Raw genomic sequence first — 12071 nt, forward strand, 5'->3', positions numbered from 1 at the left:
CACCTGGAAAGAAAATAAGGAATAATGGTAGAGTTAAAATTTATAAAACTATAAGAAGAAGGATAAATTTCATGTAAATATCTTAAATTTTCTAAGATGAAGAGGTTCAATATTTTTCAAAAGTGTGGTTATTTGATAGAAGAAGTGAATGAAAACGACGAATTTGCAATTTATATTCTTCGAAAAATTTAGAGCAAGAGATATTATTTTTATAGAATTTGAAGAAAATACTTAATATATGTGAATGATTTTGGTCTAGAATTAAAGAATTAAATTTGTACTTTTTATTGTGCAACTATCAAAACTTAAAAAAAATTTTTCTTCAATTGGCGTACGCTTGAATTTCAGATTTCAAAATCGCAATTTTCACAAAAAATCTCTAACTTTAAAGAATTATATTTTTAATATTTACACTACTAAATTGGTTATATCTTATCCTATTTGACTCTAAATTTATTGAACTTTAAAATGATCCTACTTTGATAGCTCTTACATCTATTTTTACAGAAATATTTGAATTTTAAGTGAAGCGAGCACTTAACAGTAATCAGTACAAATGTACTGAAACTTTTTGACCCCAGTGTACATGAAAATTATGTAGGATCTACATTAGAATTTGTAAATAGGAAAGATGTAGGCCACCCAACGTAGTATTAAGGTAAGTTTTTAGTAGGTCTTTCTATGTAGGCCCATATACATGAAATTTATGTAGGATCTACATTAGTATTTGTACATAGGAAATATATAGGCCATCTAACGTAATGGCGAGGTAAGTTTTGAATAGGCTTTTCTATGTAGGCATTTAATTTTTAAATCTAGGTAGGATCTTCATCTGCATTTATATGTAGGAAATATACAGGACAGTCGACGTAATATCGAGATAAGTTATGAGCAGGCCTTTCTATGTAGGTCTACAGATGTAATATTTATATAGGATATACAAAGACTTTTAAATGAAAATAATGATTGAAAATAAAATAAAACAAGCTATTTGTCTGTTAATGAAAGATATTTTTATCCTAAATTTTATTACAAAATTTTGACTGTCAAAAAGTTAGAAATATTTTTATAACTAGATCAGCAGTTTTATTCTAAAAATTTCAATTTATTTAAAAATAACTGTTAGTTTTTATAAAATAATTATTTATAAAAAATCATTCTTTCTTAGAAATGTAATATAAGATCGTATAAGTTTTTCTTTTAAACTGTTTATATATTGAGATGACAGGACGGCGGACGGCTATCAAATTTTGTAAACCATTTTTGAACAAAGACTATTGCAGAAGTATTAGGCTTATGTGAGTCAGTTTTCTCTGGTTCTGTGATTTCCATTTTAGTCTTAATTGATCAGGCAAAGAGTAAAGATTACATGCATCTTCCAAGTGCGTATTTAATAAAAGCAGAAGTTAAAATATAATATTGTTTCTTATTCTATTTTATACCCATAATCCTAAATAATAACAATTATATTGTAAACAAATAAAAAATTACATTTGTAAATTTTATTGTAAATGGTAAATACTTCTTCTCTAAAGGCAAAATATATAAAATATTTAAAGTATTTTCTTATTTTCAAGTGTTTGTCACATCTGGTTTGTTTTGGTTGACCATCTCTAAAGGTTCCTCATTGTAAGAGGGTCTTTTTATAGCTTTTCCAGTTCTCTTTTTTTCTTATAGATTTACTTAGACAAAAACATAGAAATTTTTCAGATAGAAATATACAGGGCAAATGTTCAGGAACTTCAAATCTTTTTCCGAAGGTCTTTCGAGCGTCAGTTGCTCTTTAGCATTCGTCACAAAGAGTCTAAAACCGTGTGTGACAATATTATTTTGAAGTTAATATTTTTTCGTAAGCAGAATTTTTTTTCGCATTAAAATGGATATGTGAAAAGTGAATTATAAAGTGAATAAATAGTAAAGTGAATTGTTTAAGTGTTCTTGTGTGATAAAAAGCTTTAAAGGACTGATATATATATATATTAATTATATTTTGTGGAAATTATTAATTTCATTTATTCAATAAATTAAGAAAATTTATGTGTATGAAATAATTATAATTAAATTGAATATAATAACTACTTATTTAATTTATAATTACAATTGTAAAGGAATAGTAGACTGAATAACTAAAACGGAATGAATCTAAATATACTTATATATAATTGAATATCATGTCTTAATTTTATTCCGTAGTTTGTTTGTTTATTAGAACTACATTAATTAAATTCCCGCATGTAATGTGAAAACCAAAACTAGATTAAATATAAATCCCTACTTAATTTCCTTCTAATTTAAATTGTGTAATTTTTACCAAGTGATAAATTCATAAAAATACAATTTCCTAATTTTTGCAAAGAAAACATTGCAGTTTAGAATTTTTTGTCAACAATTACTATCTAATAAAATTATAGAATTTCGAATTTATTTATATATATCTTGTGTGATTATAAATCTATGTAGAAAGTACTTATTAGCACTACATAGATCTTATAACAGTTGGCCTATACATAGACTACATTCAAAATTTCTATTTACATTCTACATAGTCAGGCCTATGTAAATATTACAGAAAAATACTACGTAGATTCTATATAGCGTGGCCTACGTAAAACATATGCACTTCTGCTACGTGGGCTCTACATATTCTGCCATACATGTAGGGTGGGTCGATTTCGGACTTTTTTCGATTCGGGATTTCTAATAGTGCGGAAAAGTTGCCTTAGTACTTCCTGATTCCAATGCAATTTTTCATTTTGAGATCGGACTGCATCTTCAACCCCAACTCCGACCTTGAATTTTCGGAAATTCGCCTAAAATCGTGAAATTGACTACCTAGCGCCTGAAATACGCCTCTCATGGCAAAATGTTCAAAACAAAAGTTGTTTGTCGCATCATTAGCTACCGAAATGGTATATGTGATCATGGCCTTAGGACGAACCATTCCCGAGATGCGAGCAAAAAGGCGGCGCGCCGCAGCGCAAGGTGAAAATTGTTGCAGCTCTCAGCTAACCTGTGTTGGTTAGTGGTTACCCAGAACCCACCACGTGGAGGTGGCTGCTCTTCGGGTTCCTCCCAAGCCCAACCCAACCAACCAACCATATGTCAGGCTTGTTTTAGTCTGAATCTGTATCAAATTTATTGATAAAATCAGATTTTGTACTAAACTTTGTCAGTTGTTGCCTAGATTTCAGTGTAGAGCGTATAAAACGATCACGAGACTGGGGGCCAATAACTTTAGAAGATGCCCCCGTCACCAGTTTGACGGTTCTCTCGACTGCCACGGTGTGAGAGGGGAATTCACTAAATTTCCATATTTCTGCAGTGTCTCCCGACAACCCTTTTATGAGTTCTTCGTTAGAAACTGAACGAAGAACTGGTCGTACAGTCAAGGTAATAGTCTTCCAGTTAATCATATCGTAATAATTATTAGCTTTGAAATTCAGCTTTGGCACTTTATTACATCTAACCAGGGTGTCTAGCGAATTATGATTTTCAAATTCCCGGCAAAATCCCGGATTTCCCGGACCTAAAACTAAATTATTCCCGGATTTATTTTTAAGACATTAATGACTATATACGATTAAAATTTCATAATTTTTTAAATACAGTGAAAACTGAATTATCCGAACTAATTCAGGCAGGATTTGGTTCAGATAATCAAAAGTTCGAATAATAGAAATTGCAATTATTTTCGTTTATATAAATGATCGTTTCGGAATTATTTTGCAACATCCAATGGCATTTATGTATTCTTTTAGATATTTACATTAAAAGTCACTGAGGTTCAACTGCAATAAGTTAAAAACATTAGGATTTATATTTAAACTTTCAATTTAAGTTTTCTAAATTCAATAGTTTTAGAGTTGTAGATAATTGAAAACAAGTCTACTTTTAAAAATCCAAACATTTCGTTACCTATAAAAAATGAAAAAATAGATTTACAATAATATATTTTCATCCTAATTGAAAATGTGAACTGAAATTTAACGTGAAATTGACTATTACCTATAATATATCTTTTTAAAATTTTTGAAAAATATAAGACTGAAGGTAGTTCTCCGGCTTCTATACACTTGTAAAAATTTATTTTCTTCAAATTTTGAGGAAAAATGTTTCTTCGGGTGCCCTTTAAATGTGGTAAAAATTTCAAAACCCTTTGCGATGCTAAATTTTGACTTATTCAAGTTCAAACTTTTACTTTTCCATGCGATTATGTTAAAAATAAAAAATGTCAACCACAATATCTCGTTTTTTGACATGGCAAAAGGTTTTGAAATTTTTACCACATTTAAAGGGTACCCGAAAAAATATTTTCTCAAAATATGAAGAAAATCTATCGAAAATTAATTTTTAAAAGAGTAGCTGCCAGAGAACTATATCTTAAATTGAATTTTTTTTATAGATTTTAATGAATTAGCGAAACTTTCCAAAAATTCCCGGATATTTTTTTCAATTCCCGGGTTTTTCCCGGTCGAACTAAATTCCCGGCAAATTCCCGGTTTTCCCGTTTTTCCCGGACGCTAGACCCCTGTCTAACCCATCCATTTACAGTGTCAGTCTCTGCTTCTCTGGCTGACAGAAGACGGTCAAGGGCCAACTTTCTGACTTCTATCCGTTCGTCAGTCATCATACTAAGTAGAATGTTTTCTGGAAGAGCAAAGAAAGCATTCTGTTGAATGGATGAATCGACAACCTTGCGCAGTTTAGCAGGTAAGTATCTCGACCTTTGAATTGCAGCATAGAGATGCCGCGAGCCATCTTTGATTGAACTGTGAAATCTTATTGAGAACCACAAAGGTGAGTAAACTGTAAGTATGTACTTGACCAAAATTTGTATTTCCTTTGTTGGTTTGTCAGTAGAAATGTATAATCTCAGAACTCTATTTGCACAGGTGAGCCAGCGAGATTTACACATGTTACCTGGCTGCATCGACGCTAATTCTGAAGAGCATTGACCGAAAATAACAGCTTCTGATATTTTGTAGAGATAAGCTTGATCTGTGCTAAGTTGGGTCGGATTAATAACCTCAGAAGGTAATTGGCATGATGGAAAACTTTCAAATTTGACAACAGGCAACTTCTCACAATCAGGGAGCAGTTTACCTATGTCGCCAGAGAATGTATTTGGACTCTTTGAGACACCATCTATGTGTTCGAAAAGAGCACGATATGGAAGTTCGTTGAAATGTAGAAGACAAACAACCCACTGTAATGGCCTACCTATTTTCTCTTCTAGTTTCCGAATGATTCCACCTTTCCAACCTGTGTTCGTGTTGGTGCCATCAGCACCGACAACTTCTAGATGTTCCACATCTACTGAATTGTCTTGTAAATGTTGCCATATAGCTTGCATCTCATCCTCAGCTGACCCGGAAGGAGAGGTGACGTGGCCAAAGTAATGAGAACCAGGTTCCGCTATAAGAGAAATATGTTCCTCTTTAACAGTGTCGCGGTAGTACTTTTCTCCTTCGCGGACTTGTGTGAGTGTATTGTCTTTGCGGCCGTCAAAATACAGCCCGTATACAGAGTCAATACTTTTGGTGTTTTGGAGCTTAACTCCAACACTTTTTTTTGCCCGACTAATCTTGCATTTGTCAGTGACAAAGCTAGCCTGATCCTCTAATATCAAACCTGCTTTTTTGGCATCCAGAAAGGCAGATGAAACCAGACCTATATTACTCATAGAAAATCAGTCTGCTCTTAGTGATGCCACTGAAACTAAAAGTTTGTGGTGGCGCCACTTTCGTTACTCCTTATGTTTTGCTGTGTTCTATTCACATGTGTATAGTCGAAACGGTCGATTCAAAACAATGATTTTGATCATTTTGATTTTAAAAGTAAAATAATGTGACTTCGAAGTGGAAATAATTTTTGTGTTTATGATATTATACTTTCGTTGAGTGGACTTATTTCTTCGTGCTGAAATATGACAAACAGTAAATGTATAGTGCCTAATTGTAACTCTGGTTACTCGAGTTGCAAGGAAAAGGTGACTTTATTATCTGTACCGAAAAGTACAGAATTAATTAAACAGTGGCAATCGGCAATACCGAGGAAAGATTTCGTAGTGAAACCTGGACAAGTAGTCTGTCACAAACATTTTCTTCCAGAAGATGTTGTTTGGAAGAAGGAAGTGAAGGATCCATCAGGGAAGGTCATTGCGTCTGTAAGTCTGTTTATATTATTTGTATGTATTTATTTAGGTAAAGATTAAATTTAAATTTTCAAGAAATTAATATCGTAGATATTGTTTATTTCTTAATTATATTTGGTTACTTAGATTATTTCAGACTTTGTATTGAAAATTTGATTTAAAAAAAGTAGTTTGTACGGAAATGTTAACGCAAGAAATAATCAAAATATATAAAATCTTATGTTAATTTGTAACTGTGTTGATATAATTATAAATATCTGTTTTTAATAAAAATAGTATCGAATTGTGCGTTTCTATTTTAAAAGATGTGAATTTATTTGACTCATTTTAATAAAATGTGATTTGAAATACTTTAAATACAATTTTTTGAAAATTTGATATTATTTGCAGGAGGATTTAAGAAGACCATATTTGAAGCCGGGCAGAATTCCTGGCATTTTTCCAAACTGTCCTTCTTACTTATCCAAAAATACAAAAAAAAGAAAATCTCCAAAAAAACGAAATTTAATCGTTGAAAGTAACAACTCGAAGAGGAGAAAAATTTTCGACAGCATTGAACATCAGATTCCGCAGATTGCTAATGATTTTGAGAATAATAATATCCCACAAAATGTTAATAATTCAAACAATTTAGAAAATAAAATTTTAGAAACCGACTCACCAGTAGATTTTGATCAACACGAAAATAAAAAAGAGCGTGAAGCTCTTTTTAACTTTATTTTTCAAAACAAGGACAGTTTGATTATTCCAGTATCGTGGAATCGAAGACAGTCAAATGAAGGACACTTCGAGGCAATCGAGTTAACAAGAGTAATAACACGTAGAGTCGATAATAAATTATTATTTGTTTCTTCAAGACAATTAATTATCTATCAAGACTTAGGTGTAGAGGTAAAGACAATGGGAACAAATTTAGATTTAAAATCAATCGATTTTGAAAACGAATATGTATCTTCTACTGAAGAAATCGAAAATCTCGTAAATCGTCTAGACGAAGCTCAAATTTGTATAGGTTGTGCTTCCCCGAGTTCGAAAAAAAATTTTGAAAGTTCATTTGCATTTCATGATTCTGAAGGTCGTTTGCGACATGGGAAATGTTCCCTTATTGTTCCGAAATCTGAAAAACCTGGGAAATTTCTTCGCTGTCAAAGCTGCAAAACTGGCAGAAAAGCGTTGACAAATAAAGCCCTTCGTCTTAAGAAAAGGGGAGAATATAAACGCATTTTGCTTAATTTAAGTCCTAATAACAAAATGAAGCTCGAGAAACTAAAGAAAAAGTGTAAAAATGTCAGACAACAGAAGATTCATTTTGAAAGTCTGTACAATCATTATAAACATGAGCTTGGTAAACTTCAAGACCAAATGGCTAATTTTGACGACAAAAATTTGTCTAATAAATTGTCAAATTTAAAAATACACAAAAATGAACGCACAGTAATATCTGAAATTTTAAATGCTTCCAAGTGCAAGAGCACTAAAGGACGGAGGTATTCTGAAGATTGGATACTTCTTTGCTTGCTGTTCCATATGCGTTCACCAGCAGCTTATCGTCTTCTACGAGAAAATTCAATTTTACCATTACCATGCACAAGCACAATAAGAAGGTAATTTATTTAATAATAATTATCTCATTATTTATTTGTATATTTTATTTATTGCAGAGATTACAAGCTTTTACCTATTTTTCTTTTTTTAGTTGGATTTATAAAAAATAAATAATATAATAAATTTTAATAAATTAATAAAGTAATAAAATAAAAGAATAAAAATAATAAATAAAAGAAACAGTAAAAGATCAATAAATAAAATTAAAATAATAAAAATAACAATGTAAAAAAAATAGTAAATAAAGATAATAAAATAAAATTTCTGTATTTCTTGATTTAGGTATCTGTCATTAATGGACACACCGTGTCGATTTGATGACAACTTTTTAAAATTATTTTCTAAATCGTTCGCCAATAAACCGGATATTTATCGTCATGGACTGTTATCGTTTGATGAAATTGCTACAAGAAAGGAAGTCCGATTGGATCATAAAACAATGAAAATTTTAGGATTAACGGATTACGGGGACAATAAGGACATAAATGTCAGCGAAAAAGCCGACCACGGCCTCGTATTTATGTTCCAACCACTCCAGGGGTCATTTGTACAGCCAGTTGCTGTTTGCGTGTCTAAAGGACCAGCTTGCGGCATTACAATAGCTAAGTTAGTCATCCAAGCAATTTCTGTTTTAGAAAAAGCAGGAGCAATAATACATGGAGTTGTTTCTGACGGGTCTGCACCAAACAGAAAATTTTGGAAGGAGATGGGTATCTCAGGAAAAATAAACGATGTTCAGAATTGGTTCCCTCATCCAACTATGCTAAATCGAAAAATCTACGTTTTTTCAGACACTCCACATCTGATAAAATGTGTCAGGAATCGTTTGCACGATAAAAAGGAATTAAAAGTAAATAAATTATATATATATATAATAATAATGTAATATATATTTTTTTAAATTCTTTATGAATAAAATTTTTTTTTGTAGTTGGATGCAAACAACAGTCTTGTGAAGTGGGAGTATTTTACAAAATTATACGATCAAGATCGGTATAATATCACGGGAAAGTGGTGCCCTAAAATTACTCCAAGTCATTTACAATTAAATTCCATGTTAAAAATGCGTGTAAGCTTAGCAGTGCAGGTAAAGTTATTATTATTTAATGTAAACTTTAAAATAAATATACTTTAGCACTATTCTAAGAAAACTAATGATTAATTTTATTGTCTAGGTGTTAAGTAAATCCATGGCCACGGGTCTTTTGAAAGCAAAATCTTTTTATCCGTCAGACTTTGGCAACTGCGAAACAACCGCAGAATTTTGCCTTAAATTTAATGATCTTTTCGATGCCCTGAATCGAACTAAAAATGGACTGACGGTTGGATGCAGGGATTTTACTGTACTGGAGGAGTTTTTGGTATGGCTTGACGCTTGGGAGCAAAAACTCATTAGCGGAATTTTAGTACCATCAGATATTCTTACAAACGGTACGAATGAAGGACTGAGAGTAACTATAAATTCCGCTATACAATTGTCCAACGAATTACTAAAAAGTTTTAAATTTGATGAGGTTTTCACAGGCAATATTAATCAGGACCCATTAGAGGTAAATTTCTAATTTTTTTTTATTTTTTTTACTTATTAAATTAAATTTTTTGATATTTACACTTTATCATAGAGTACCTAAATTAAATATTTTTTATTTTTATTATAAACATTTTTAGTTTTGATGAAATTTTTATAAATTTTTTTATTTTACATCCTAATAATTGAATTTTATTTTTTTTTAAATGTATACTATTCTTGGAATGATTTAAAGACTTTTCATGTCTTGCTGTAGTTATTAAATTATGTTTTCGTCTAATATTTATATTTTTTAATCAACTTTTTAAATAAGAGACTTGTTATTTATGTTTTAAATGAATATAAATAATAAATAAACAATTTTTTTAAAACCGAAATTTTTAAAATTCCTAACCATACTTCCTTAATAAATTTTAAGTTTGCTGTATTAACAAGGTATTACTTCTATGAACAAGTTTTTAATTATTCTTGTAAAATAATATACAAAATCTATTTTATATTTTGTTATTATTTTATTTTTTACAGTGATTTTTCAAACTTTTAATTAATTTATAATGTAAATTAATTTTATTTATTTATTTTTTTTTGCACAGCGCTTTTTTGGTACAATACGTTTGGCTGGAGGTACAAATGACCACCCTACTACTCCAACTTTCCTTCAATTATACAAAATCCTCTCCGCATACAGTCTTTTAAAACCTCCTAAATTAGGAAACTGTACTCCTACAAATGATGATCCTCCTGAACCACTAATAACTATTTCAGAATTAAAAGAGTTATATAAGTCTAAAAACAAAAGCTGCTTCGAGGAAATTAAATCAAAGCTGAAGGTGGTGGTTGAAGATGTTCACTCGGATTTCAGTGATTTTATTAAGGTTACATCGGAACATGATTACGCTATGCCTGAACTTTTGGATTGTCTTTTTTTTTACAACGGAAAGCGTGTGTCAATATGTTAGAAAGAAAGTAAAATGCGAGGTTTGTCTCAGTTTATTTATGTCATCTTCTGACATTGCAAAAGACACCTTAATTTCTACCATTGGCCAAATGCCCCAAAGTTTTGAAAGGTTCATTAATCCTCATCAAGAATTAATACACCCAAATTTTTATTTATATAATATTATTTTAAAAATTGAAATTATTTTTAGAAAATATTGTCAATTTAAAAATGCCTGTGATCTCATTTTGGATGAATTGACTGCGTCCGAAATAAGTATACCTGCTTTTACTTGTTCACAACACTGTAATGATGCACTTGACATTACGTGTTATATAGTTAAATTTTTTTTAAACATAAGAATGAGAGAATTTTTAAAAAGCGAAATGCTCAAAATAAAGGAAAAAAATAGTTTATGGAAAAAGAAGCAAGCTAAGTTCTATTCCACTTAAAGTAGGAATTTTCATTTTTATATCAAAATTTTATATTATAGTGTTATATATAACATATTTAAAAAAACATTATAAATCTTTTATGTACAAATTTTATTATTGTATGTTGCAATATAAGTTATCAGTGTCACATTAAAAATTTCATTTATTAACTTATTAATGTATTTAATATTATTAAAACCTGTTTCTCAAATCTAGTTTCACCTTTTTATTTATTTTGATGAATTTTATATTCTTTAGTATTCAAAATTCTTCTAAATTGAAAAAATGTTTAATAAAATTCAAAAATATTGATTTTTTTTATTAGAAATGTAATCCGAATCTAAAATTTAATAAAATTGAATTACTTTTTTACATTATATTTATTCAAATTACTCCTTTTCTGGGGAGTGACGCATGTGGCGCCACCTGGAATGACCAGTTTCGATGGCATCACTAAGGGCAGACGGGTTTCAATGGAAAGTAGCATAAAGTCAGACCGGGGTGGATGAAACAATCAAGGCCGCTGCTCTATTACTTACTCCAAATCTTTGGGCAGCTAAAGCAGTGTGTTCTAATAATAGTGTGTTTTGTTTGGTTTCAGCGGATGGAAGAGAAAATTCAGCATCAGCATCGTTTTTGGAAGAAGCTATGTGCGACGCACCGACATTGTTGTCGTCTGTATGAGTGTCTAGCTGATCTGAATAGTCACGTGTTGTAGCTAATACTTTTTTGGTAAGTGTTGATGTTGAATTACGTTTTGAAAGCTTTTCTTTGCGTTCATTTCTCTTTGTAATCTTTTTTGTTTCAGGTAGATCAACACTTCCAATGCGACCAATTCTTTTAGTTCTCTGGTCCAAGAGAAATGGTTGTTCAATGATAGGAACTTTCCTTTCCTTTGGACAAGTGCATGAAGAAAAATAAATGCATTTACAAGCAGCGATGTCAAATAATTTTGCGGCAGAAGAGACAAAGTCGTCTCTTTTAGAGCGCAAACCTATTTGGTTCCTTAAAAACATTTGTTTAAGAGTCAGAAATTTCCTATGGTAGGTGGTGACCATTTGTAGAACTCTGGTGTGTGAAACTATCGGAATAGATGACTTTTTGAAAATATTTTCAACCTTTTTTGCAACTATTTCTGTAACCTCTTTACTCCTAGGATCATAATTGTCGCCTCGGAGTCGCCCTATACGAAATCTTTCAAACTGATAACACAAAAGAACATCCTGGTAAGTGGGTAACTGGGACTCAGTGAGATTGTACGGATATATGCCAAACACAGGACATTTCTGTCTAAATTTAAATTTAGATACAGACATGTTGAGTTCTGTGTTCTGTTGAGAGAATATATAAGTGATAGCACTCGGCGAAATCAACAACAAGAGTAAAGGAACTCGATGAAAAAATATTAGTGTG

General features: G+C 30.9%; 2 protein-coding genes across 2 annotated transcripts in view; one reads left to right on the plus strand and one right to left on the minus strand.

Annotated features, from left to right (window-relative positions):
* LOC122509980 (zinc finger MYM-type protein 1-like) overlaps positions 1-2986 on the plus strand; it is a 76933-nt gene extending 73947 nt beyond the window's left edge. The window contains exon 3 of the mRNA XM_043624344.1: positions 2899-2986. Coding sequence (XP_043480279.1) covers positions 2899-2986 — 88 coding nt within the window. The remainder of the gene's footprint in view (positions 1-2898) is intronic.
* The window catches only part of LOC122510006 (A-kinase anchor protein 200), a 418778-nt gene that overhangs the window by 259276 nt on the left and 147431 nt on the right, over positions 1-12071 (minus strand). The window lies entirely within an intron of this gene.

The sequence above is a fragment of the Leptopilina heterotoma genome, unplaced genomic scaffold, assembly GCF_015476425.1.
Source record: "Leptopilina heterotoma isolate Lh14 unplaced genomic scaffold, ASM1547642v1 Lhet_65, whole genome shotgun sequence".
Lineage (NCBI taxonomy): Eukaryota > Metazoa > Arthropoda > Insecta > Hymenoptera > Figitidae > Leptopilina > Leptopilina heterotoma.